This window comes from Saccopteryx leptura, chromosome 3 (genome assembly GCF_036850995.1).
Source record: "Saccopteryx leptura isolate mSacLep1 chromosome 3, mSacLep1_pri_phased_curated, whole genome shotgun sequence".
Lineage (NCBI taxonomy): Eukaryota > Metazoa > Chordata > Mammalia > Chiroptera > Emballonuridae > Saccopteryx > Saccopteryx leptura.
In genome coordinates this window covers 64632223-64656926 of record NC_089505.1, presented here as the reverse complement: position 1 = coordinate 64656926, position 24704 = coordinate 64632223, and the positions used below count along the sequence as shown (strand labels likewise).

The 24704-nt window shown below is 54.2% G+C and overlaps 1 protein-coding gene across 1 annotated transcript; it reads right to left on the bottom strand.

Moving 5' to 3' along the window:
• Window positions 1-26: 26 nt before the first annotated feature.
• Window positions 27-22672, bottom strand: PPP5C (protein phosphatase 5 catalytic subunit). The gene is made up of 13 exons (XM_066373813.1): window positions 22474-22672; window positions 15630-15871; window positions 8484-8631; window positions 7616-7737; window positions 5431-5496; window positions 5016-5114; window positions 4026-4131; window positions 3052-3194; window positions 2820-2907; window positions 1957-1997; window positions 1697-1875; window positions 721-802; window positions 27-529 (listed from the first exon to the last, which is right to left on the bottom strand). The coding sequence occupies exons 1-13, from the start codon at window positions 22592-22594 to the stop codon at window positions 467-469; spliced, it is 1500 nt and encodes a 499-aa protein (XP_066229910.1). The 5' UTR covers window positions 22595-22672; the 3' UTR covers window positions 27-466.
• Between the last annotated feature and the right edge of the window lie 2032 nt (window positions 22673-24704).

Genomic DNA, 24704 nt, shown 5'->3' with positions numbered 1-24704 from the left:
TAGCAGCTCTAGCATCCGAGACAAGCTGACTTACAATAATGACTTTATTTTAACATATTTAATTACAGACATAAAATAGCTGGGGAAGGGGTGAGCCCCAGCCCAGCCCCATCCCGGGGCTGCCAAGGGGGGGTGGTGAGGCCTCCCTGATGACCCCCCTTCCAGGGTCTTCCTATGGCTGGCCCTATTGCTTTAGCTGGGGAGAGGCCATGCAAACAAGGGGGACGGGCAGCCTCTGGGCCCCGCCTCCCCCATGCTGGCCTCCCTCTGAAATGCCCAGACAGTGCCCCAACCCAGCCTCTCCACCTTCTTCTTTGTCCAGGGAGTAGACACTCTGGCCAGCCCCCTACCCCCTCTGCAAACCTAAAGGGGAATAAATACAAACTTTACAAAGTAAAAGGGGGTCCAATGTTGCCCTGGGCGGGGCCTAGGGTCGGGCGGGAGCGAAGACCCCGCTGTGCGGGCCTCACATCATCCCTAGCTGCAGCAGCGTGCTGGCATAGGCCATGGGCTTGACGTCGGGATGAGGCTGCAGACCGGGCACACATGACAGAGACAGAGACAGAGACAGGGCAGCTTTAGGGGTATCTCCGAACACCAGATGCAGACACCCACTTGTCCCCTTGAGCCGTTATGCCTGCTCCCCACCAACCAGGCCTCGTAGCCATTTCCTCCCGCTCCCCCCCCCCCCAGGCACATGGGGACCAAGGGGTGACTCACCACTGCTGTGAACTGGTGGAACTGGGGCCGCAGGTCGGAGCCCCGGAGGTGAATGTAGGAGGCCTTGTTCCCCATCTGGTCACTGTGGGGACAGGGACAGAGTGGCCAGTCAGAGGCTGGGCCAGGCTAGGGGGCAGAGAAGGGCTGTGCAGAGGAAAGACTGGAAGTGAGAGGTGGGCGGGGGAGAGCAAGACCCCGGCGGCCGGATGACAGAAAGGCTGAGAAAGAGGGAGATGGAGGCAGAGCCCATGGCAGACAGGCAGACAGGCATGGGAGAGAGAGGAATGCAGAGCAACGAGGGGGGCTCTGGAGAACAGGGAATGAGGGTGAAGGTGACACTTGAAAGCACAGGAAGCAGGAAGGGTACACACGGGGCGGGGCTCTCAGAGTCCTGGGCTCTATCCTGACCATGACTGGCCCTCACCCCCGGGAGACACAAGGGACAGAGGAATGTGGTGACCAGCGCCCTGGGATCGGAACCAGCCTGGTCCAGAGCACTGCCAACTAGCAGGACAAGGAACCCGGTTTCAACCAAAAATGGCAAGGGACAGGGAATGCAAAGATAAGAAGACTGACAATGTGGCTCTTGTTTGGATCCTGCTCCAAAGAAATCCCCTGAAAAGATCCTCAGGAGAGATGTGGGGAAACAGAACTTCGGCTGAGGTCAGAGGACCTTTTATGAAGGTCTGACACATGGTGCTACAGTTAAACACATAAAGTTCAGAAACACCCTGGGGCAGCAATGCATGGCACAGCTCATGCCTGGTGTCTGCTTTAAAATAACCCAAGCGGGGGTTGGGGGTGGAGAGTGGAGCGTTGGATTGGCCTGAGTGAGTGGGTACTGTTGAAGCTGGGTGGTGAGTATGTGGGCGTTCATTATACTATTTTATCTACTCCTACATGTCTTTGGAATATTCTATCATAAAAAGTGTGCTAGGGAAAGAGGATCAGATGTGCAGAGCAGATGGGGACGCACCAGTAGTTGGGGGCAGAAAAGACAGTGACGCAGCGACCGCCGTGCGCCACCTCGTAGCCCTCGGCCTTGACCTCGTGGCTGCGGATGATGTAGTCCAGGTGGTTCTCCTCCAGGAAGGCCTTGGTGACGTCGGGCCCAAACTGGCAGCTCACACCCCGCTTACTGACTGAGCGTCCATTCTGGGGACACAGGGAGCTTAAGGTGCCTGTTCACCAAGCCCCTGCCCATACCCGCTGCCCATGGCTCCTGAGCAAACTGACCTGTGGCTGTGGGTCTGACCAGAGCAGGTCGCACATGGGACCTGGAGGGATTAGAGGGAAATATCAGGACCTGACCCGCCTGCATGGGCTGTGCGTGCTCACAGACCACCTCCCAGCCAACCCCAGGGGGTACCCACTGCAGAGGGGGCATGGGATCCAGAGCAGCGCAAGCTTCCTGCCCCCTCCAGGCCCATTTCAATCCACTGTGGCCTCACAGCCAGAAGGGTTAACACTGCCACTCAACTCCAGTCCCTCTCCCGCTCCAGGCCTCTCGCGGCTCCCCACCCAGGGGACAAACACCAAGGTCTTCACTTGGGCCTGTGGGTTCATAGGTTCTGGCCTCATCAACCCCTTTAAAGCATTTCCCTGCTCACTCCAAAACCACTTGGCCTCCTGGCTGTCCCTCCCACCTTCAAGCTTCCCCTGCCTTGGGACCCCCCACCCCATGCTTGCCCACCTGTCACAGCAGTCTACCCATGCCCTCTAACAGTTCCCAGAGTGCGCATGCGTGTGCAGACATGCATGGGCATGAATCCTCTCGTGTCTGCCCCAGTCATTAGAAAAGAAGCCCTACTGCGTCCCTCCAGGCGCCAGGAGCCGAACTCATGAATGAACGACTGAAGTGTGCTCTGGCCTCGGCACGAATGCTCCCCTGTCAGTGCGGCCCCGCAGGGCAGGTGCACTGACCAAGCTACAGCTAAGGAAACTGAGGCCCAACCTTGCTGTCCTTGCCAGGGGCACAAAGCTCATCCAGAGCAGGCCTTGGTCACAGCAGCTCAGATCTGACCCCAGGGCGCTCCTCTCTGTTGGAGACACTGAGGCCCCCGGGAGGGAAGGGGCTGTTACCGGGCCCACCTAGTCACCTGAATCTGGGGGCTGCCGATTCCGCTCAATCTTCCTGATATCGTCCAGGGTGACGCCGTCTTCACTGAACAAACCCCCGTGCATGATCTGGGATTAAGTTGGGGACAGCTGTGTGGGAAGGCGCCAGCCACATCCCAACCCTCCGACCCGCTTTGCTAGCACACATGCCCACGTGTGGTTCTGTGTGGCGGGTGGGCAGGGAGCTCACGGAGCCCTGGCTGCGGTCCTCACCAGCACTTTGCCGTTGATGCACTGGGCCAGAGGGAGCCACTCAAACACCTCGCTGAAGAGTTCATACATCTGGGCTGTGTACTTGGCTTTCACCTCACCCTCAAAGCCATAGATCTGGTTCATGTTGTCTGTCTCATGGTTGCCTGGCCAACAACAGGATGAAGAGAAACCTCAGCCCCTCCCCCTGGACCCAGGAGCCTTCAGATGCACACTGGGGGGCCCAGGGAGGCCTGTGTGGTGGCCCCAGCCAATGACATTCATGCATCAGCTCCTTGGCCCCTCACAGAAACTGATGAGGTATAGACCGTTCTCAGCCCCTTTCTGGAGGAGCACACAGGCCGAGCACCACATACAGCATGTGGCCACAGGGCCCAGGCCTGTAGTCATTGCCATGGGAGCAACTGACAGCTCTTCTCTGTTTCACAGCCACGTCCAGAGCCCAGCCGTCTTCTCCTGGCCCCACCAGCGTCTTTCTGTCTCCCGTTTGTCACTAGCAGCCATAGGCCTCCAGGTGCTCCAGCCAAAACCCTGGAGTATCCCTTTAGCCGATTCTCTCACACCGGCGTGCAGCCCGCCAGCAAACACTCTGGGTTCTACGTTAAAAGGAGTCCGACCCCAGCATTGCTCCCCACTCCTGGGCCAGCGCCACCATGTCGTCCTCCCGCTCCCACCCTTGGCCATTGGTCTGTTCACCACATGGAGGCCCAAGAGATCCTGTTAACACCTTGACCCTCCTCTGCTGAGAGCCCTCCCATGACCAAAGTCCTCCCCATGGCCCACAGAGCGTGTGTGATGCCAGCATGCAGTCCACAACCCGCCCAACCTCACAGGGCAGCCCTGTGCATGCCCTCCATGAATGCGCAGCATAAACACAGCTGCAACCAGTATTCCCGCTTGACAGACAAGGGATCGGAGGCTCAGAGGAGAAAGTGAGGGCCCCTCACTGGCTCCAGAGCCTGCAGCCTCCAGCTCACCTCGAAGTAGATGAAAGTGATCTGGGTATAGGAGCTTAAAGCCGAAAAGGGTGAGGATCACTTCTACGGAGAAAGAGCCGCGGTCCACAAAGTCGCCATTAAATATCTGCCCCGCTAAGGAAAACGAGGGAAGGGTACCACTCCTCCCCCAGTCTCTCCACACCCCACAGCTCCCGTCAGCACCCCCTAGGAACAAGGACGTCAGCAGGGATTGGGGGATATGGTGTTTGTCTCTCTCCTCACTGTGTGGCTCTGGCCCAGCAGCTTGGCTTCTCTGAGCCTTAGTAAGATGTACTGAGGTCCCCAATCACCTGTTTCTCAGGGAAACTGATGGTGGAAGGGCAGATACTAGGTGTTCAGCAAGCTTCAGTTTTCCTCTAAATACAGGCCCAAAGCCACGGGGATAAGGGGGCAAGGTCCCTCCCACCCAACACTGCCTGGTGGACCTAACAGTGGCCATTTATCAAGTAACTGTCATAACAGCAAATACTTAAATAGCACTGATTATGTGCCACTTAGCACTTCACACGTATTAACTCATTTACTGCTCTCTATAACCTCATAAGGTAGGCCCTATTATTATCTGCACTTTGCAAATGAGGAAAGAAACTGAGGCACTGACAGGTGAAGTAAGCTGTGAAGGTGACACAGCCGGGAAGTGGCAAAGCCAGGAGGGAACCCGCACGGGTAGCATCAGATGTTGCTGGGTATGATCCTACAGTGACCCCATTTCAAGATGAAGAAAAGCTGGGACGCAGAGACTGAGCCGCCTGCCTGGTCACACAGCAGTGGGACTGGCCCAGGCCTGTCTGCTCCTGGAGCCGGAGCCGGAGCCGGAGCCAGAGCCGGAGTCCAGGGCCGGCCTGCGCTCCACCCACATCCGGTGCAAGTTAGTGCTCAGGCTTCTCTCTTCCCAGGCTCTGTCTTCTCTGCTGGGGCTCCTCTCCCAAATCCAGTGGGGGGAGGGGCTGCGCTTCTGCGGAAGGATACATAGGGGTTGGTCTCCGAGGGTAAACCGTTGAGCTCAAATATGTTGAGGAGGTCATAGAACTGGCCATGGGTGTCCCCGCACACTGTAATCTTCTCTGTCTGGAAGAAAAGAGGCCACCGGAGAGGGAGGGGCCCAGAGAGAGAGGTGGGGAGGGGGCAGGAGGGAGGGGATGGGCAAGAGGTCATGACAGACCAAGAAGAACCATGCAAAGACAGGCAGGGGACACAGACATGAAGAGGGTGGGATAGAGATGGAGAGGCCAGGAGAAGAAAGACATCAAGGGGGACAGACATGGGGTGGGGGGACAGGGGAGACCAAGCCAGGTGGGTCTGTGAGTTTCTGAGCTCCGTGGCCCCTCCCCAGCCAGGAAGCCCCCACCCCTGGCCCACCCGCACACTGCCCCACAGCGCACACCTCTTTGAGCGTGGTCTCCACGAGCGTGCTCAGCTTGGACAGGACCTCTTTGACCTGTACCAGAATCTGGAAGGCAGGACAGTTGTGAGAGGAACTGACTGCAGGGCCTGCCGACCCCAGCCCTGACCCCAGCCCCGGGAAGCCTAGACTGATTAGGAGACCCACTGGGCTGAGGGGCAGGGAGAGGTGGGAAGAGGAGAGGAACGGGAAGGGAAGGCCCAGACAAGTGGGTGCTGGCTGGAGCCAGAGGGGTTCCCCCAACTGTGACCCGAGTGGCCTCTATGTCATTTAAACATGTTACTTCACATAAAGATTGATATTCTTGGTTTCTATTAAAATAATCAGCATCACAAATACATAGATGAATCCAGATGCGGAACATTTTATAAAACAACTAGCCCGGACACAGCTAAATGCCCATGTCTCTGAAGGCACAAGACTAGTCTAAATGAAAAGAAGTAAAAAGGCAGTCATATGCAACATTTGATCCTCCAATGGATTCTGGATTATTTTATTGATTTTAGTGAGAGAGGGATGGTGAGAGAGAGAGAGAGAGAGAGAGAGAGAGAGAGAGAGGAACCTCAATCTGCTCTGGTATGTGCCCTGACTAGGACTCGAACTCGCAACCTCTGTGCTTCAGGATGATGCTCCAACCAACTGAGCCATCTGGCCAGGGTGGATTATGAATTTTAAAGAAACAGCTAAAAGGGTGTTTGGGGGAAAACTGGGGAAAATTTAAATATTTGTCTAGAAATGTAAATAACATTAGTTTTTACTAATTGAAGATGACCTTGACAATGTCATGTATATTTGACAGCGGTTCCAGACTTCACTGGCAGTCTGCCGACTGTCTGTGTTAGTCAGTAAGTAGTATTGTACCAACGCTCAATTCCTAAGGGGCAACAAACTGACCCGTAGTTATGCAGGATAACATCCTGTTTAGGAGATGTGGGTTATATGCAACTCATCCTCATATGGCTCAGTAAACAAAAAGGATGTTAATGGTGAATCTACACAGGTGTTAACTGTACTGATAATTTTTCAAAATAAAAAGTGGAAAAAAATTATGTGTTAAAAGCAATGTCCACTCTGGTCAGAATGTATAAAGTTATAAAAGACTGTCACTCTGACCCTAATGATGAGAAAAAGCCAAAATCCCAACAAAATTAAATTAAAAAAAAAATCTGAGAGCCGAGGATGCAAAGAAACCTAAATTAAACCAGGTGTGGACTGTGACAGGCCCTTCCTTGGGGGAAGGCGGGACTGCTTTCATCCTGGTCACCCACCCTGGCAGCGTGGCAGGAGGGCCAGTCCGCCAAGGCCAGGTGTGGGGAAGCGGCAGAGGTCACGCCAGGCGCGGCTGCTGTGACAGATGGGCCGGCAGCGGAATGCCTCTGGCCTCACCTGCCAACTCTCACCAGCTGGCACAGACGGCGAGGCGCAGAGCAGCAGGGCAGACTCAGACGTCCTGAGGCACAAAGGTAGGGGCGAGGGTGCAGAGTGGAGAGCTCCCAGCAACCCACAACTCTGGCCCTGTGAGTGGGGGGCCTGGCATCAGAGTCCCCCACAGTTCCAAAGGCTGGCGCCTGTACGCCATACAGACATCGCCGCAGCCCACGCCCTGCTGAAGGGAGACCCTCACTGCGCTCTGCAAACATTTAAAGCCAGCGGTGAACTGAACCCCCCACGCGCCCTAGGCTGTGGGTGAGATGATAGTGCCCCACACTAGCAGCTTCCTAGAAGAAAGTCCTGCTGGTTTTTGCCAAAGTTTCATCTCATTCTCTTTTACACAAAAAGTCTGGCATACAATAAAAAATTATGACATGTGAAGAACAGACAGCAGAAGCAGACCCAGAGATGTGGAAGCACCAGACAGACTTTAAAATAATTCTGATAAAAGTCTTAGCGGACCTAGTGGAATAGAAACAACATGCATGAACATATGAGACAGAGAGATGGAAACTATTGAAAAAGAACCAAATGGAAATGCTAAAAATAAAACATACACTACCAGACATAAAGAATTCATGCTGTCCGGCACAGCGCCAGCTCAGGGAGTGTAACCCTCCGTTCCCGTTCTTCTCTGCTTCTCTGTGACCCCCCACCTTGTGCCGAGTTTCAGCACTGCCAGAGCTGGATGCTGCCTGGGCTCCCAGGTGTGTGCGGCACCCAGTAGGTGTGTTACCTGGTAGGCGCATTTCCGGTGCAATTTCTTTTGGTCTTTGTACCACTGCATGAGATCCTTCATGAAGGTGATTGTCACCTTGCCGTCCTCAAGCTTGGGCCCACTGTACTCATCCTCGATAGCTGGCGGGTGAATATGGGAATGAGTCAGTGGCCATAGTGTGCGTGCGTGTGCGTACATGCATGCACGCATGGGCAGGGGGCTGGCTCCCAGGCATGGGGCAGACACGGCTCTGGACACTCAGGTTGAAACGTGGATGGAGTGAGAGGATTCCACTCCCCAGCCAGGTCCTCCCACGGCCCACCCCTCCCATTCAGGCCAGCTCAAAGGCCTCTCCCTGACCTCCGTTCCAGGGTGCTCCCTTCTGCCTACTTGATTTTATAGCACTTAACATTATTAATTCATCTGTTGACTAATCATCTCTCTCCCCAACAAAACATCAGCTCCATGAGGGCAGAGACCGTTTTGTTCACAGCTGTATTGTTGGTACCTAGAACAGTGTCTGGCACATAGTAGGTACTCAGTAATTATCTGTGGAATGAATAACTGGATTATCTGAGTGTTTAGAAGACCTAGAGACAAATCCGACACAGGAGGCCTGGGAGGGGTGGACGTTACTGCCAAGGAGCTGGGCTGGGCAGGAGGAGGAGGGGCTCACCCCAAACTGGGTGACTCAAACCCCAAATCTGGACTTTGGAGTCCCCAGGAATGCAGGTAGGGAAGCAACAGACAGTGGCCTGGGGACAGAAACCCGAGGCGACCCTGAGCCCTAGCTCCCCACCCCACAGGCTGCGCAGGGCATGGAGAGGCCGTGCGAAGACGTGGCATGTTCTGAGCTGGCTGGGGTGGGACACCTGGCCTGACTCACTCATGCTCTCGATGTCCAACGAGTCCACGACAGAGCGCTTGTGCTCGTCACCCGCGATGGCCCGCTCGAAGGCCTTCTGCTTCACAATCTTGTTGCATTCCTGGTATTTCAGTTTGGCATCTTTGTCGTGAGGCTTCACCTTCACCACCTGGGCATGCATGGCGTGGAGGGAACGAGGGAGGGAGGGAGGGGAAGAGGAGAAGAGAGGAAGGGGAGGAAGGAAGGAAGGAAGGGGGCATCAACACTCAGACCAAGGAGGGGGCAGAGAGCAGTCGGGAGGCGGGGACGCTGCAGTTGCCCACGGTCTACCCCGCCCTGGGCTCCATGAACGACGGAGCAGAATGCCCGGGCCATCACGCACTAGTGCTGCTACCCTGTCGCCTCCCAGCCTAGGTTTCTGCATCCCCAAACTAGACCACATAGGCGGCGTGAGGGGTAAACACGGAACCCACATGGGTTCTCAATAAATCTTAACTCCTTTATTAAAACACAACTGCCCCATCCAAGGAGTACAAGGAGTACGTGTTCAGCTTCTGGTTCCGGTTGGGAGCAGGGCAGAGGCAGAGGCAGAGGCACACTCTCCTGCTATAGTTAACGTCAAGGTGGGTGGGCCTGAGAGGGAAGGACATGCTGGGTCTGAAGTCATGATTTTATTTTATTTTTTTATTTTATTTATTCATTTTTAGAGAGGAGAGAGAGAGGGAGAGAGACAGAGAGAGAGAGAAGGGGGGAGGAGCAGGAAGCATCAACTCCCATATGTGCCTTGACCAGGCAAGCCCAGGGTTTTGAACCGGCGACCTCAGCATTTCCAGGTCAATGCTTTATCCACTGCGCCACCACAGGTCAGGCCTAAAGTCATGATTAACGGCTCGGACTCACCCAAGGGGCCCATGATTTGCTGGATGGTCCTGACTCCCTGAACCTATTTCTTCATCTATAAAACGAAGGAGATAACAGGCCCCCCTACCAGGGCTGCTGGGAATGAGTAATGAACACAGGGCTAGGTAGGCACAGCCAGCGCTGAGTGGAATCACGTTCCTTGCTCAACTTGGGGCTTTCAGGAGACCCAGGACAAATGAGTTCCCTTTTCTGAAGGGAAGTGGGCCACAGATCCAGGCTGCCCAGGTTCAAATCCCAGCTTCCAAGGATCAGCTGCGTAACCTCGGTCAAGAGTCTGCCTCTCCATGGCACAGTCTCCTCTGTAAGACGGGAGGGCTGCCGTGAGGGCTGAAGGAGCGCACACTCCTGCGGGGTGTGCAGTGGCACCAGGCTGGAGTCAACCCTGTGAAAGCGTCAGCGGCCCCTCGAGGCCCCTTTCACGGAGGCTGTACTGACTAAACCCACTCATATGCAAAAAGAACATGGCTTCGCTCTGGGATGCAGTAGGTTCTTGGTAAAAGGAGTCCATTCCTCTCCACCTTCTATCTCGCTTCCTACAAACTCTGATCCTCCAAGCTCAGAAACAGAGGGCTGGATTCAGATCCCTGCTCTGCCACGTGCTTGCTGTGTGACCTTGGGCAAGTGACTTCCCCTCTCTGAGCCTCGGACAGTTAGGAGGGCGAGCAGCAGAGAGGGGTGCTGATAATGCCCCCTGGTGGAAGGCCTGGCAGAGTGAGTCAAAGTCTATGCAAACAAAGGTTTACTCACTAACCCTTGAAGGTCCCTGTGGCTCGGCCACCCTGGGAACGACTGTAGACCAGGCGTGTGGTAGAAAACTGAGTTGCATCCTTCCTGTCAGGGCAGGCAGGCTCAGGCTAGGGCACCCTGCCAGGCGGCTCCACCTGGGGTGTGGGTGTGGCACAAAGCTTGGGAGGGAGGCAGCACCAGACATCCCCTGGAGTCCTTCCCAATGGGGAGAGGTTATGAGTCCACACCCCGGGATAAAGTCCAAACCACCCGTTGGCCTGGTTCACAAGAACCCGCTTTCTGTTTGCCCAGCACTGCCCAGCCAGACCAAACTCTTAAGCCCCCACCTGCGCCACCTCTTCTCACCTCCAGGTCCTGGACAGGCTGCCCCAAACCCAGAACCTCATACTACCTCCCTCCAAGTCCTCCCTAACTTCTCCTCTGGGTGCTCCCTACCCCATCACTCAGGCTGGGTAAGGCAGCGCCCTCCCCCGGGGCTCCCACAGCCCTTGGATCACTGGGCTAGTCAGACAGGGGCTGTCTCCCCACTGGAAGGTGGCCCATGAGGGTGGGGCTGAGGTTGAATCCCAGCAGGGAATGAACGCCCTGAATGAACAGATGAACTGCAACCCTGATGACTACGGGAAAAGAGGCCAGAAGCAGAAATTTCCAACACAGGTAATTTTCTGAGCACTTGCTATGTGCTTGACATTGCTGTAAGCATTTAATGTGCTCATTTTATCCTCAAAGCAATTTTATGTGGTGTTATCACAATCCCATTTGATGAGACTGAAGCCCAGCGGTGTGTCACTGACCCAAGAAGCGAGGACTCTGTTCTCTTTGTGGAGGCTCCTGACTTCTACCACGTGTGCTGAGACAGTTTCCTTTCCTTGCCCGATGCCACTTGTCCCACAGCACCCTGTATGCCCTCCAGGGAGGCAGTGTGGGGCAGTGGTCACGAGTGCCTGCCCTGGGGTCAGGCCTCCAGGGCAAGCAGCCCCCCCTTGGCCTCCCTCAGCTTCTAGAAAGTAGGGAGGGTGCCAAAAGCCCTGTGGGGGGTGGCGTGAGAATTCACCATCGGACCCATCCCAGGGTCTAGCAGCGAGCCAGGCCTCATTTCAGGGACGGTGGCTGCTGCTGCTTACTCAAGAACTGGGGGAGGGGGGCCGCCCTGTCAGGCTCCCGCTCCCAGGGAAGGCCAGGGCTCCCGACCACAGGGCCCGGGGGTCCTTCAGGAATTAAGGCCCACTGGGTCACAGCTTAATGCTGGACTTTCTTTCAAAAGTGTCACCTGGACTGGATCACTGTCCGTCTCCTGACTGATGTTTACGCAGCTATGCCACATGTATACTCTGAGGGAGCTGGGAGGCCATCTCTGCATTACTTCTGACAATGCCCTCAAAATAAAAAGCTGTTTTTAAAAAGTATCTTCAGCTGGGAGTGCTCACAGGCAATTATGCTTGAACCGATGAAACGACAACATGGGTTGGCAGTCCCTCTGTGAAGCCACGGGGGCTGCATGGGTTTGGAAGCTGGGTATTTTCTGGATTGTAGAAAGATGACACAGTGCAGGTCCTCTGTGTTAGACAGCCCCAGCAGGAATGTGTGGCACCTGGTCATCACGCACACTCCCAGTCCTGCAGCAAAACCTCTAGCCACACCACGTGGCAGCCATCACGTCCACCACTGGCCTCTTATTAGCTCAGGTCATATTCTGCCACCAAATGAGTTGCCCAAACTTGCTACAACTGTGGTTTTTAGAAAAGCCTGGGCTTAGAACGGAGGGTGAGGGACTACAGACCAGAGCAGGAGCCAGACCCCATAGCACGTGCTCCTGACCTCAGGGAACGCACACGACAACGTCTGACGGACGTTATGATTATCTACGGTGACAACGACAGACATGTGCACAGAGTGCTGAGCCCGCCTGAGGCAAACAGCCAACGGGCTGCTGGCTTTTTGGGAGGGTACTGCATTGTAAGGACCTTAAGTACAACACGTGGGTCTGCACTCCACGGGCTGGGCCCCCAGTGATGGATTCGGCCAGTGCTACCCTAATAATAAGAGAAGAGAAAGGCCATCGGGCGCACTGCCTGAGCTGAGGGTGAGCACGGTGCCAGGAAACCTCTGCCTGTGGCATGTATCCACTGGTCAGGAGCCCAACTCTGCTACCAGGGTGTCACCCCCGGCTGTGGGACCTTGGGGGAGTGACTTACTCTCTGGCCTCAGTTTCCTCATCTGTCTGACAACAGACTCCACTGGGCAGGGTTGCTATGAAGGTCACAGGAGTTACTAGGGCATGACGGGCCCTTGGTGAGTGTTGCATTAGGTGTTAGCTAAGACTACTCCTGCTACTACCAGGGGTACGGGCGCCTGTACGGGCTTGCAAGGCAGACGCACGTCTACCTAACTGTGCTGGACTACACTGTAAGAAACCCAAGTGCAAACCACATTACAAACCAAACCGAACAAACCCAGAGAGGAGCAGGCGTGCAAAAGTCTTCAGATCTAGCCTGGGCCCACGTGACTATCTGAGTTCCAACCGCAAACAGGAGAGAACACAGGTGGGGTCTTCTGAAAAGGTGACCCAATGAGGGGGCAGGGAATCCTGAAGTAAGCTTAACTTGGGATGAAGGGGGTTGGGGGCGGGATTCATTGTGGACCCAGGAGAGGGAGCTGGGTTCCTGCCGAGGGCCTGGGGCTTGGCCATGCAGGGAGAGCAGAAAGGGGTCACCACAGCTCCCAGGCTCCCGACAAGGTCCTGGCCCCTGGCACAGCGCTTCCGTGGGTGCAGGCTCTCCCTGAAAGCGCATGGAGTGCTGAGTTGGGGCAGGACCCACTCTAAATGCACTGCCTCTTTAATCCCCACAAGGACGTGGAGGTGGGCCCCACTCCTCTCCCCTTTCACAGACAAGGACACTGAGTTTGGAGAAGAAAGCCCTCAGGCACACAGCTCATAGCTGGCATCCTGACCATGGAGCGGGCGCCTCCAACTGCACTACAGACCCACAGACTCGGATTCTGACGTACAGGAAGAAATACCTATTTTCTATCACACCTTAACACACACCTAAATTCACGTAAGTAAACTTTTTTCCCCACAAAACAATGCATACACAACGTTCTCCAAATTATGAAGGTTTTTTCTTTACTGCATTTGATGAAGGCACAAGTGCTGGTTTCAAACCATCATTAACTTGGCACACAGTTACAAGCATGGACTCAGGGTTTAAGTCCCAGCTCTGCCCTTTCTCTGCTGGGTGAGCAGGGGCTGACCTTCTCCACACCTATTTCCTTCCTATAAAATGAACTGAATTCATGAATGTCAAGAGCTCACCACAGTGAGCTAGGCACACAGTGAGCATGCGGATGGGGAATCTGAGGCTGAGAAAGGAGAGGCCCTTCACCTGAGGGCCCAGGCTGCTGAGAGGGAAATCCTTGGGCTTGTTTGTTCAACCAAGGTCACATCTGGGCTCTGCCTCCAAGAATGCCCAGATCTGAGGAGGCCTGGGCACAAGTTCCATGAAACAGCTCCGGAGGGGAGGCGGAGTTTCCAGAAGGGGAGCTGCCCAGGGCCCCGCCCCTCTGCCCTGTGCCCACAGAGCCTGAAGAGACGGGTCAGAGTGGACAAGCCTGCAGACAGGGGAACAGCCTGCAGACAATGGGTGGCCGGAGGATGGTGGGTCAGACTCAGGCCCAGGCGGGCAAGGATCTTAGACTCCCCAGTGCTACTGGCAGAGCCCCCACAGGGAAAGGGGTGGTGACAATTAAATGCTGCGTGTGGCTGCACCTCATGTTGATTTGAAAAAGGCTGAGGAAATCCCTGCTAGCCCTCCATGACAACCACAGGCCTGGGGTACAGTTCAGATTTGGTACACACACAGGATGGCCAGTACGGACTGCCTCAGTCTCACAGTGCACGCAGGGTCAGGCCCCAGTCGGGCCGCAGCCGTGAGAAGAAGCCCTGCTTCTTGTCCCAGGAGTGGTAAAGGCCCTGTGACATATCTGTGCTTGGATCTTTCCTCATTTTCAAATGCCCCCCTCTAAGACTCCCTGCCCCGAGCCTGGAGCCCCAGAAAGCCCTACCCCCCAACCCCACTGTCCCCGGGTTCCGCATTACTGAGCCTGCAGTCCCGTGAGATGCACTCACACTTCTCCAGCAGCGCCCACAGTCTCTCCTCGTCCCCGTTCTCCAGATGAGGACACGGACAAGGGAGAGGCTGACTGAGGAGTGACTCGGGAGCCCAAGCTTACAAGGACTCTGTTTGTTGCTCCTCCCCTCATCCTCCTGGGTGTCACCTCAGCATCCTCCTCCATTGTGCCCCTCAATCTTTAAATTACCCCCTCCTGAACACCTGCCCCTGTGCCGACACAGGGGTCCTCTGGCCCAAGGCCAGTACAAGCCTTCACAGGGCCTGAAACACACCCCCTACCCCAGGCCAGCAGCGTCTGACCCTGATTCTTGGCCCCCCGGCCGCCCCTCCCCTCCACACAGCAGCAGCTGCTCAGTGCTGTGGATGAAAGGAAAGGAGGGAGTGAGGGTGCACGTGTACTGAGGGTGGAGCAAGAGTTCAATCCACAAACACTGACTGGCCCCTGCTGGGAGCACCGTCCCAATGAACAGAACAGATGAAATGCACACTCGCGGGGAACTAACTGTCTGAAGTGGGGGTGCCGGGAGCCAGGGGCCAGGCTGCCTCGGCTCCAATCCCAGCTTGCCAGCTGCATGGTGGCAGGCAGGTGACTTAACCCATCTGGGCTGCCATCTCATCTGTACAGTTGGGGTAACCACAGTCCCCAACTCACAAGGCCACCACAATTCATTCAGCCCGTCTACATGAGGGCTGTAGAGGGTGCCTGACAGGAAGGCATGTGCTTCGTAAGTCCCTCCGACTATCATTACTATCATCAGAGCGATTACAGCTCTGGGAGTGGCCAGTGAGTGGGAATGAGCGAATCCTCGCTGTTCTCTCGGGCCCCACCCTCGTCACCTCATTACAACACACCCGCTCACTGTCCCTCAGAGCACATTCCCCTATTCATTTTCCCTGCACGTGTCCTCACCTGCACTGGTTTTGTTTACATGGTCAGTGACAGTTTGCTTTTTGCGCTCCTCTGAACTCCCAGCTCCGCTGGGAGGAGGGCTGTGGCTCTCATTCACCACCACCGACACTCACCCGAACAGTTCATGGTTACAGAACACTGTGTCAGGGTCTGTTCTAAAGGCTTGAAAAGCAGAAACTCACTTATTCTTCATGGTAACCCATTCCACAGGTGTGACAAGAAGGCACAGAGGGCCAGGTAACCTGTCCAGGTAGCCACGTGACTGATGGCAGGGCCGGATGTGACCCAGGCCATCTGCTCCAGGGTGGATGAGTGGATGCTGAGGACCTTGTGAATGTCCTTCTCCCAACCCCCCTTCCCCGGCATGCACACCGAGCTGTCCTACCCAGCCCGCCACATCAGCCCTCAGCATCCACCTGGCACAGGGAACTGGCCTCCTCCCCCAGGCTGGCTCACCGTCTCGTAGTCGCGTAGGGCGGCTCGGAACTTGCCAAGTGCCATGTTGCTGGCGGCCCGCCGGTAATAGCCCTTGATGTACTTCTTGTCGATCTCGATGGCCCGCGTGGCATCAGCCAAGGCGTAGCCATAGCACTCGGTGCGCAGGTAGGCCAGGCTGCGGTTGCCATAGTAGATGGCATTGCTGGGGTTCAGCTCAATGGCCTGGCTGTAGAACTTGATCGCGTTCTCGTAGTCCTTGGCTGTGGAGAGAGAGGAGGAGGCAGCATGAGGCAGGGCAAGACGCCCAGCAAGAAGAGGCCCCAGACTGCATAGTGGCCCAGTCTCCCCACTAAGAGATGGGAAACTGAGGTCTGGAGTGGAGCTCAGGAATGTCTCTCCAGCCTGCCCCTCTTCCTTGTCCCAACTGTCCCACCTAGCACAAGGCCTTGTCTCCTAGGGTCCAAATCCCTAGGACCCAAGGTCACTCCCACACACCAGCCCACCCAACCACCACTCTCCAGGCCCTGGGCTGGGTGACACTTCTTCCAGGACTTCAGAAGGGTCTCACTGAATCCCCCCATGGCCCGGAGAAGATATGGTACTGAGATGTCAGTCAGCAAATACGAGTCCGCCTGAGTCCCGACTGTCCAGCCCCAAAAGCAAGGACACAAGCCCAAAAAGGAGACCTAGAAGAGGAAGTGGGGAAGGAGAAGGAACCTACTTAGGCCTCAAGAAGAAGGGGACATATCAGCCAAGACTCAAAGAAAGAGACAAACCAAACTGAAGAACATTCCTGACAGAAGAACAGCAGGTGCAAAGGCCCTGGGGGTTGGGGGAGGCTGGTGTGGCCGATCAGAGTGGCTGGGGAAGGGTGCAGATTTGGGCAGAAAGGCTGGCAGGACAGATCCGGGAGGCCACAGCAGGGTCTGGACACTGATGTTCTAAGTGTGGAACGACATCTGGCCAAGGGGAAAAGATCAATTTTACTTAAAATGAGCTATGGCTGTGCCCTGCGCTTTAAATCCTGACCCATGGAATCCTCACATCTCCATGCATGAGCACCATCTGGTGCTCACTTTACAGATGAGTCATTGGGTCTTGTTCAAGGTCAAGCACCTAGTCTATATTCATAGACCCCTCCCGTGCCACCACTTGACAGGCAGACCAAGGCTTGCCAGAATTGGGAACCATGACATATTATGTGCATCAGCCTCATTTTCTAGATAAGGGGACTGAGGTTCAGAGAGGCAAAGTCCATAAGTAGCAGGAAGGAATTCTGAGCCAGGCCAAGACACAAATGCCTCCCTCTTACCCCCTCCCCCCCAACCTGGTAGCCTCTGGGAGAGCCAGGCACAGGGGACAGGGGCAGGAACAGTCACAGGAGCAAGTGGTCCAGGCCCCATGCCTGGCTCTGCTTCTTAGTGACAGGGTGCCCTTTGGGCAACTCACATTCCCCCTTTGGACTAGAGTTTCAGAGTTCTCCTAATACCCAGCTTACAATGGAAATTCCTGCCCTAACTTCCACTTACTTCTCCCCCGTCACCTGATAAACCACTAGGTTTCTTTTTGTTTTGTTTGTTTGCTTATAATCCATCTTCCCAATTTCAGCCTATGCCCCAGAAGGGAAGGGGCTTTGTTTGTCTTACTCTTTTGAGTCCGTGTCCTGTCTAAGGACACAGGACCCCTCGGCCCTGTCCTCCTGGGGCTCAAAGTCCAGTGGAGGCCAGGGTGGTAGGGGTGGGGGAGACACAACACACAGACCCACCACCATGAAGTAATAGCCAAGAGTGTTGAGGGCTAGGGAGTCCAGGGGGAATGTTGGAGCAGAGACCTAGAGGGTAAGAGAAGAGAGTGAGTCAGGAGAAGAAATAGAAGGGAATAGAGGCCAGGGTAATAGGGTTCCAAACATCATGATGGATGAATGGAAGGAAGGAAGGAAGGAAGGAAGGAAGGAAGGAAGGAAGGAAGGAAGGAAGGAAGGGAGGGAGGGAGGAAGGAAAGAAAGGAAAGGAAAGGAAAGGAAAGGAAAGGAAAGGAAAGGAAAGAAAGAAGGAAGGAAGGAAAGAAAGAAGAAAAGAAGGAAGGAGACAGATAGACAGCTCAACTGAATAACACTAGAGAAAGAGAAAGAAAAAGCCAGGACCTAAGGAGATGGCTGGGAACAATAAAACAATGATTCATTTTACAGGCTAACATCTGGCCATCTTTCAAACAGCCTCATGTCCCCTCCTTCAGGAAGCCCTCCTTGACACCTAGGCTGGGTCAGATACCCCTCTGGGCTTACCTATCCCAGCCCTGCCCACTCTGGGCTGTCATCATTAACTGATGAGTGTGTCCCACAGGACTGTGAGTCCCAAGGGGCAGGCCCAGGACTTCCCAGAAACAAGCAAGGGCAGAACCAGGCAGCCCAAATCTCACCGACCCTCCCTGGAATGCCAGTGCCTTCGAGGACTCCTTCCAGCCTCCTGGCGGTGTTCCAGGGGCTGACTGGCCAGCTCTCTTGTTGGGTGAGATGTCACTTGAATGGCTGTCTGGTGTAGGGCAGAAAACCTGGTGTCTGAAAGTCTGACATCTGGCTCTGCAGATTTCGCCCATGAGATCTCAGGCAAACAGCCTCCCAGCCTCAGTCTGATTACTGGAAATGTGGAATCACAAACAGCCCTGCTTCATGGTGTGGATGTGGGGGCTAAATGAACTCATGTATAAAATGAGGATACAGCTGATACTTGTAAAAGAAGGAAATGAATGACTAAGCGAAGGGAAGAAGAGCAAGGAGTAGAGGAAATGGGAGGGGCCCTTACTTCACACATCTACCCAAAGACACCATATCCCCGCCCTGTTCTAAGTATTTGACAAATATGAGCGTATTTAATCAAGATAATCCCCAGTGTAGAGATGGGGAAACTGAGGCACAGAGGGGTTAAGTCATTTGCCCAGGAGTCACACAACAGGGAAGAGGAAAAAACAAGATTTGAACCCAGGCAGCCTTCTTAGACCTGAAGGCCTCCTTGGGGGGCTAAATACAACCTCTCCCACTTTACAGGAGGCTGATGAGGTCCAGAGAGAGGGAAGAGAGCTGGACAGCATCAGGGACCAGGCTCTGCTGCCTGAGCCTCTGGAATGCGCCTGAGCTCAGAGGTGACCCAGCCTTGCTGGGGGACAGGTAGGTGGGGGACCTTCTGAACCCCTGGTGTCCCTCTGCACCCCACAGGGGGCCAGGTAGGCCAGGGTAAGGATTCTGAATGTGGGAGCCAAACACGTGGTGAGGAAGGGGATATCCGGGCTCTGCCGCTCACACACTCTGACCTTGGGCACGTGGTTTTACTTCTGAGCCTCAGCTTCCTCTTTAAAATAAACAGGGCAGCTCCTACCTACCTCCCAATGCTCCAGGGAAGATTAAACAAAGTGTGTACCTGGCCACCACAGGGGCGCAATGAAGGGAGCTGTCATTATTCTTTTTATTGTTATTCCACAGGCTAGGGCTCCATGCCTGCCACTGCCTGCCACACAGAGAGGGGCCTGGACCAGGAGGGGCATTCTCTTCCATGCCAGCTCATCACAGGGCCTCTGGCTGCCCACCCAGCTCAAGGACTCCTGAGAACTCATACCCCAGATCGTAGGGGGAAAGGGGTCCTTCCCAATTGCTTACCGTTTCCCAGAATTCTAACTTTGCCTCAGCATCAACCCCCATACTTGCTCCTCCCAAACCCCACTTCAGGGATGACCCTCCTTCCATGTCACCTCCCAGCTGGAGACTGCGCCTTATCCTGGACACCTGCTGAGCCCTCAGATCCCAAAGCCAGGCAGTCACCATGTTCTGTCAAGTCAGCCTCATGAACAACTCTCAAATCTATTCATTTCCATCCCTCCAGCCCCACCCCGTCCTGGGCTGGCCTTCCTTCTCTCCTGCCCAGGTCCCTGCCCCAGCCTCCAGTCCTGCCCCTTAGAGGGGCCTTTCTACACTTGATCTTAGCCAAAAGGCTGAGAAGCGATAGAGAGAAGGGCCTTTCTAAAGCACAACCCTGACCCTGTCCTTTCCCTACTAAGAAGCAGCCAGGGCCCCCCAGAGTCCTCAGCGGAAAGCTCAGGCTCCTCCCTGCAGACTCACCAAAACGAATTCCTCTTACCTCTCGCACTCCAACCCATTCCAATCTTGGTGCCATCTGTTCTTTCTGCCTGGAGCTCCCTCATCCCTCTCGCCAGGTAGCCAATCAGAAACATTTCTGAGTCAGTTTCCATCTCTCCAGCCTGGTTGGCAGCACCAGTACTTTTCACCTGCCCACTGTTCCAGTCTCCTTCCTGGTCTCCAGGCTGACCCTCGTGTCCAATCCGCACAAGACGGCTGGGAGAGAGCTCTCTCAAATACTAATCAGACCATACTGCTCCTCTCTTAAAACCTTCCATGGCTCCCTACTATCCCAGGATGACATCCATTCTCCCTGACCCAGCTTTCAGGGCTCTACCCCACCTACCTTCTCTGGTCAGTCCCACCTTCTCCTTGTCATTCCAGCCCAAACAAACTTTCCCACTGTTTGACTCTGTCTGTGCTCCTATTAAAGGCCAATTCTCCTCCAGGGCCCTAGATTGATTCCACACCCCAATCTCTCCCCCAGGGCTTTGCTGCTGCAAGTCTTCCCTCTCTCCTATACAATCAATTCTACCACACATGCACCAGACTCTAGTCTCTTCCATCCTTAAAAAAATCAGGCCTGACCTGTGGTGGCACAGTGGATAAAGCGTCGACCTGGAAATGCTGAGGTCGCCAGTTCGAAACCCTGGGCTTGCCTGGTCAAGGCACATATGGGAGTTGATGCTTCCTGCTCCTCCCCCCTTCTCTCTCTCCTCTCTCTCTCTCCACCCTCCTTTCTAAAATGAATAAATAAAAAAAAAAAAAAGAAAGAAAGTTTTGGCCCTGGCAGGTTGGCTCAGTGGTAGAGCGTTGGCCTGGCATGCAGAAGTCCCGGGTTCCATTCCCGGCCAGGGCACACAGGAGAGGCGCCCATCTGCTTCTCCACCCCTCCCCCTCCTGCAGCCGAGGCTCCATTGGAGTAAAAGATGGCCCGGGTGCTGGGGATGGCTCCTTGGCCTCTGCCTGGCGCTAGAGTGGCTCTGGTCGCGACAGAGCGACGCCCCGGATGGGCAGAGCATCGCCCCCTGGTGGGCGTGCCAGGTGGATCCCGGTCGGGCGCATGCGGGAGTCTGTCTGACTGCCTCCCTGTTTCCAGCTTCAGAAAAATACAAAAAAAAAAAAGAAAAAAAAAAGCCCCTTCCCCTATTTCTCCACTCCCCTTCAGAACCAACATATTTGAAACACTGCCAACATCTGCTGTCTCCACTTCCAGGACTCCTGTTCACCCTGCAGTGCCCTCCTAGCTGGCCACCCATCACTCCCCAGAAATTGCTTTTGTCAAGACTATCAACACTCACTGAGTCAAATCCAGCAGTCAAAGCTCCATGCTCACTTTGGCAGCATCTGTGCCAGGGTACAGCCCCTTTCTACTAGAAGCGCTCTCTTCTGTCATCTTCCCTGACACTTTTCCCAATTTTCTTTCTACTTCAATGACCACTTCTCCTCTCTCTCTTCCTCTTCTGTTCTAAACATAGAATTCCTCAAGATTCCGTCCAAGGCCCCTTCTCTTCCTAGGTGACCTCATCCATTTCCAGTGTGTTCTATTCCATCCATAGGCTGGTCATGCCCAAAATTCCTCCCCTTGAAGCTCCAAACTGGCATATCCATCTACTTAATATCTCTTCTTGGACAGCTGAGTAAAATCCAAACTGGTCCTTGTTAATGACTTATGAAACCCCAAAGATCTGGCCCTTGCCCTAAACTCATTTGTATCAGTCTCCTCACCCACTTGCTAAATTTCCAGGCCCAAAAATCTCCTTTCAGTTCCTACCTCCGGATCTTTGCACATGGGGCTTCACCCACCTGGAGCACTCCTCAATTCTCCTCAATTTAAAGGCCTTCTCTCCCTAAGGTTTTCTCTGACCATCCACCTAAAGTGGTCTCCAACCCTTACTGTCTACTTCACACTGTGTTGGGTTTTTTTTTTTTTCCAAAGCATTCATCACAACTTTTAAATATTTTATTAATTGGTGTGATTACTCATTGTTTGATTCTCCTAAATTACAAGCTATAAAAGGGCAGGGTTGCATCTGTCTCATTCGTTGCTGCATCCTCAGAGTCTAGCAGGGTCCTTAGCACATAGCAGGTGCTCAAAAAACACGCTGAATGAATGAATGAATGAATGGGTGCCCACACACCTCTCGTTCTCAAGATCCTAAGTCATACTACTAAGTCCCTACTCCCAGGACTTCCCACATATCCTTTTTCCTAGTGTGACTCCACATTTACGTCCTTGCCCTCCCAACTCTAATGATCTATTCCTTACCCCCCGATGCCTTACTCTATTGGGACTGTTCTCCCAAACCCCTACTTGGTGCTACCCACCCCAGGTCTCCCCAATGGATAGGCCATCACTCCCTCGACCCATGTCACAACTTGGTAGCGCCCCTTCGGGTCTCAACATAAGGTAGCACCTCTCGAAGGGGGTCTCACATGTGGCAGAGCCCTCATTCCTCTCCCCCTCCCGTCCCACACTTGGCAGCGCCCTCCTCAGTCTCCCCAGTTCGTAGCATCTGCTCCGTCCGCCACTTTTAGGTATCACCTGTCCTCTCAAAAGCCCCCTTTGTCGCCCCTGGGTAGCGCCATCCTGGGCCTTTCCACGCGTGGTCACTTGGTAGTGCCTGGCCCGCGCCCAGACTGCCGCTCCGTGTTGCCATGGTTCCGCGCGGGCCCAGCACCCCTCCACCGGGGCAGCTCGCCACGCTCCCCTTGCCCCCTCCAGGGCGGGCGTACCTTTGAAGTAGTCGTTGGCTTGCGTCTTGAGCTCCTCTGCTCGTTTCAGAGCGGTATCAGCCGGGGGTTCGTCTTGTGGGGGCTCAACACACTCAGCCCGCTCGCCCTCCGCCATCGCCATGCCGCAAAGCGACCCCCACCCTGGCAACGGCCGCCAGCGGCACCCGGCCGAATCGTCGCGAAGGAGTGCCGAGTTACAGCGGCCGCTGCCGCACAGGTGTCGTAAAGCGCGGGTCCCTTCGCGCGCCTGCGCAGGTTTCTTTTGCCATAGAGAGCGCGGAGGACAAGGTGACCAGAGGGCCCTCGGACGTCACCCTTCCCTAGAGTGAGCCAATGGGGAAGGTGAAAAGGGGCGCGCCGGAAAAAGGCCCGGCGTGGCCCCTGCTTCTAAAGTTGCCGTGTTCCAAGACTCAAGATTCTTGGGGTTTAGGGTGGATTTTACCCGCGGTCCTCCAGGGGATTGGTAGGTGACCCCGCCAGTACGTGTGGCTGTTCTGCAAAGCAGCACCAAGCCCAGCGCGGAACAGGAGGAGCTGAGAGTCTCTAGCCCTACTGTGCTTTACTGTATGACCTTGAACATATTTTCTTCTCTAGCGCCTGTTACCCCTTCCTGAAAAATGGGTGGTTTCTTAAAACAAAATTAAGTGCCAACCTTGAGGGTCAGTGTTTCTTAGTTATTAAATGAAGTCCCCTACCCTGAGCAAGGCTCAGAAGCTTGTTGCTTGTTCCTTTCTTCATTACCCCCCCCCCCCCACACACACACACACAACACACACAGTGCCTTTTATAGCTCCTCATGCCTTTAGGAGAAAATTCACGTTCTTTCTGACGACCTAAGAGACCCTGAATAGCTTCACGCAACAGGTCCAGATGCCATCCCACCCTCAATTCCCACACATTGCGTGCTTTCAGACTATCCCAAGTCCTCAACCGATCGCTACTCAAACCGACATATAGCGCTAAATCCTTTAGGATTCTGCTCTGGCTCCCTCCGGGAAGCATAAACTATCCCCCTGCCCCCCGCAAATCTTCTGGCATTCTAACCTCGCCCCCAGCCTGGAAGGTCGCCCTAGAAGATACTAGTATCACCTCTATTTTACAAATGACACAGATTTGCAGAGATCCATGCACTGACAAAGGTCATTCACCAGGAAAGTGGTAGAGCCCAAACTTGAACCTGTCTCACCTAATTCCTGGGCTCTTAATTTCTACTCTACTGTCTGTGTGCTCCAGAACCCCCACTGTGGGCTAGATTTTTGAGATTATTTTGGTGTGCGGGTAGGCTGACATAATAGATTTGGATTCAAGTCCAGCTCAGCCCTTCTTTGCGTTGTGACTTTGGGGAAGTGACCACCCTCTCTGAACCTGTGTTAGCCTCTGTAAAATGGAGATAATAATCAAGTTTATTGTATAGGATTAGGTATAGGATTAGAGAAGCATTTGGTAAGAGAGGGCCTGACACAGAGTATGCACTTTTTACATTAACTCCATTATAATGTGGGACAGAGTGCCTAGAGCTGTGATGGGTTGGGGGGGGGGACTCTCAGGAGGCCGTGGGAAGACCTCATCCAGCTGGGGCAAGCAGGGGACACTTTCTGGAGGAGAGGATGTCTGAGCCTACATCTAAAGTATAAGTAAGAGATAAACAAGGAGGGGGAGAAGGGAAAAAGGCATTTAAGGCAGAGGGAGCAGCAAATGCCAAGTCTTGAAAGTGGTTTCTGACCCATGAAAAGATTTCTATGTATAGTAGAACACGGGAGAGAGGTTATGAGGATGTTACACAGAGACATGACAGAAGAACAGCCATCCACACATGAATCTAGACAAGCTCTCTCTCTTCTCTCTCTCTCTCTCTCTCTCTCTCACACTCACACACACACACACACACACACACACACACACACACACACACACTGAAGTATGACAGGCATTGGTGCACAGGATTATAGTGTCAAACAGTTCTATGCATGTACACAATTTCAACACTACACAACCACATACAAAAACCAAATAATAAATAACCAAACAGACCACAATACTTCCCACCTCAGGAACACAGAAACCCAAAATAACCAGAAACATATTAGGCAGAAGCATTTCACTCAGATACTAACACACACATGTAGAAGGAATTACAACCCCCCTCACAGGTTCACAGAATTATGTCACAAGGACACAATTATGCACAGAATGACAACATCACCAGACACACATGTTACATAGAACAGAGA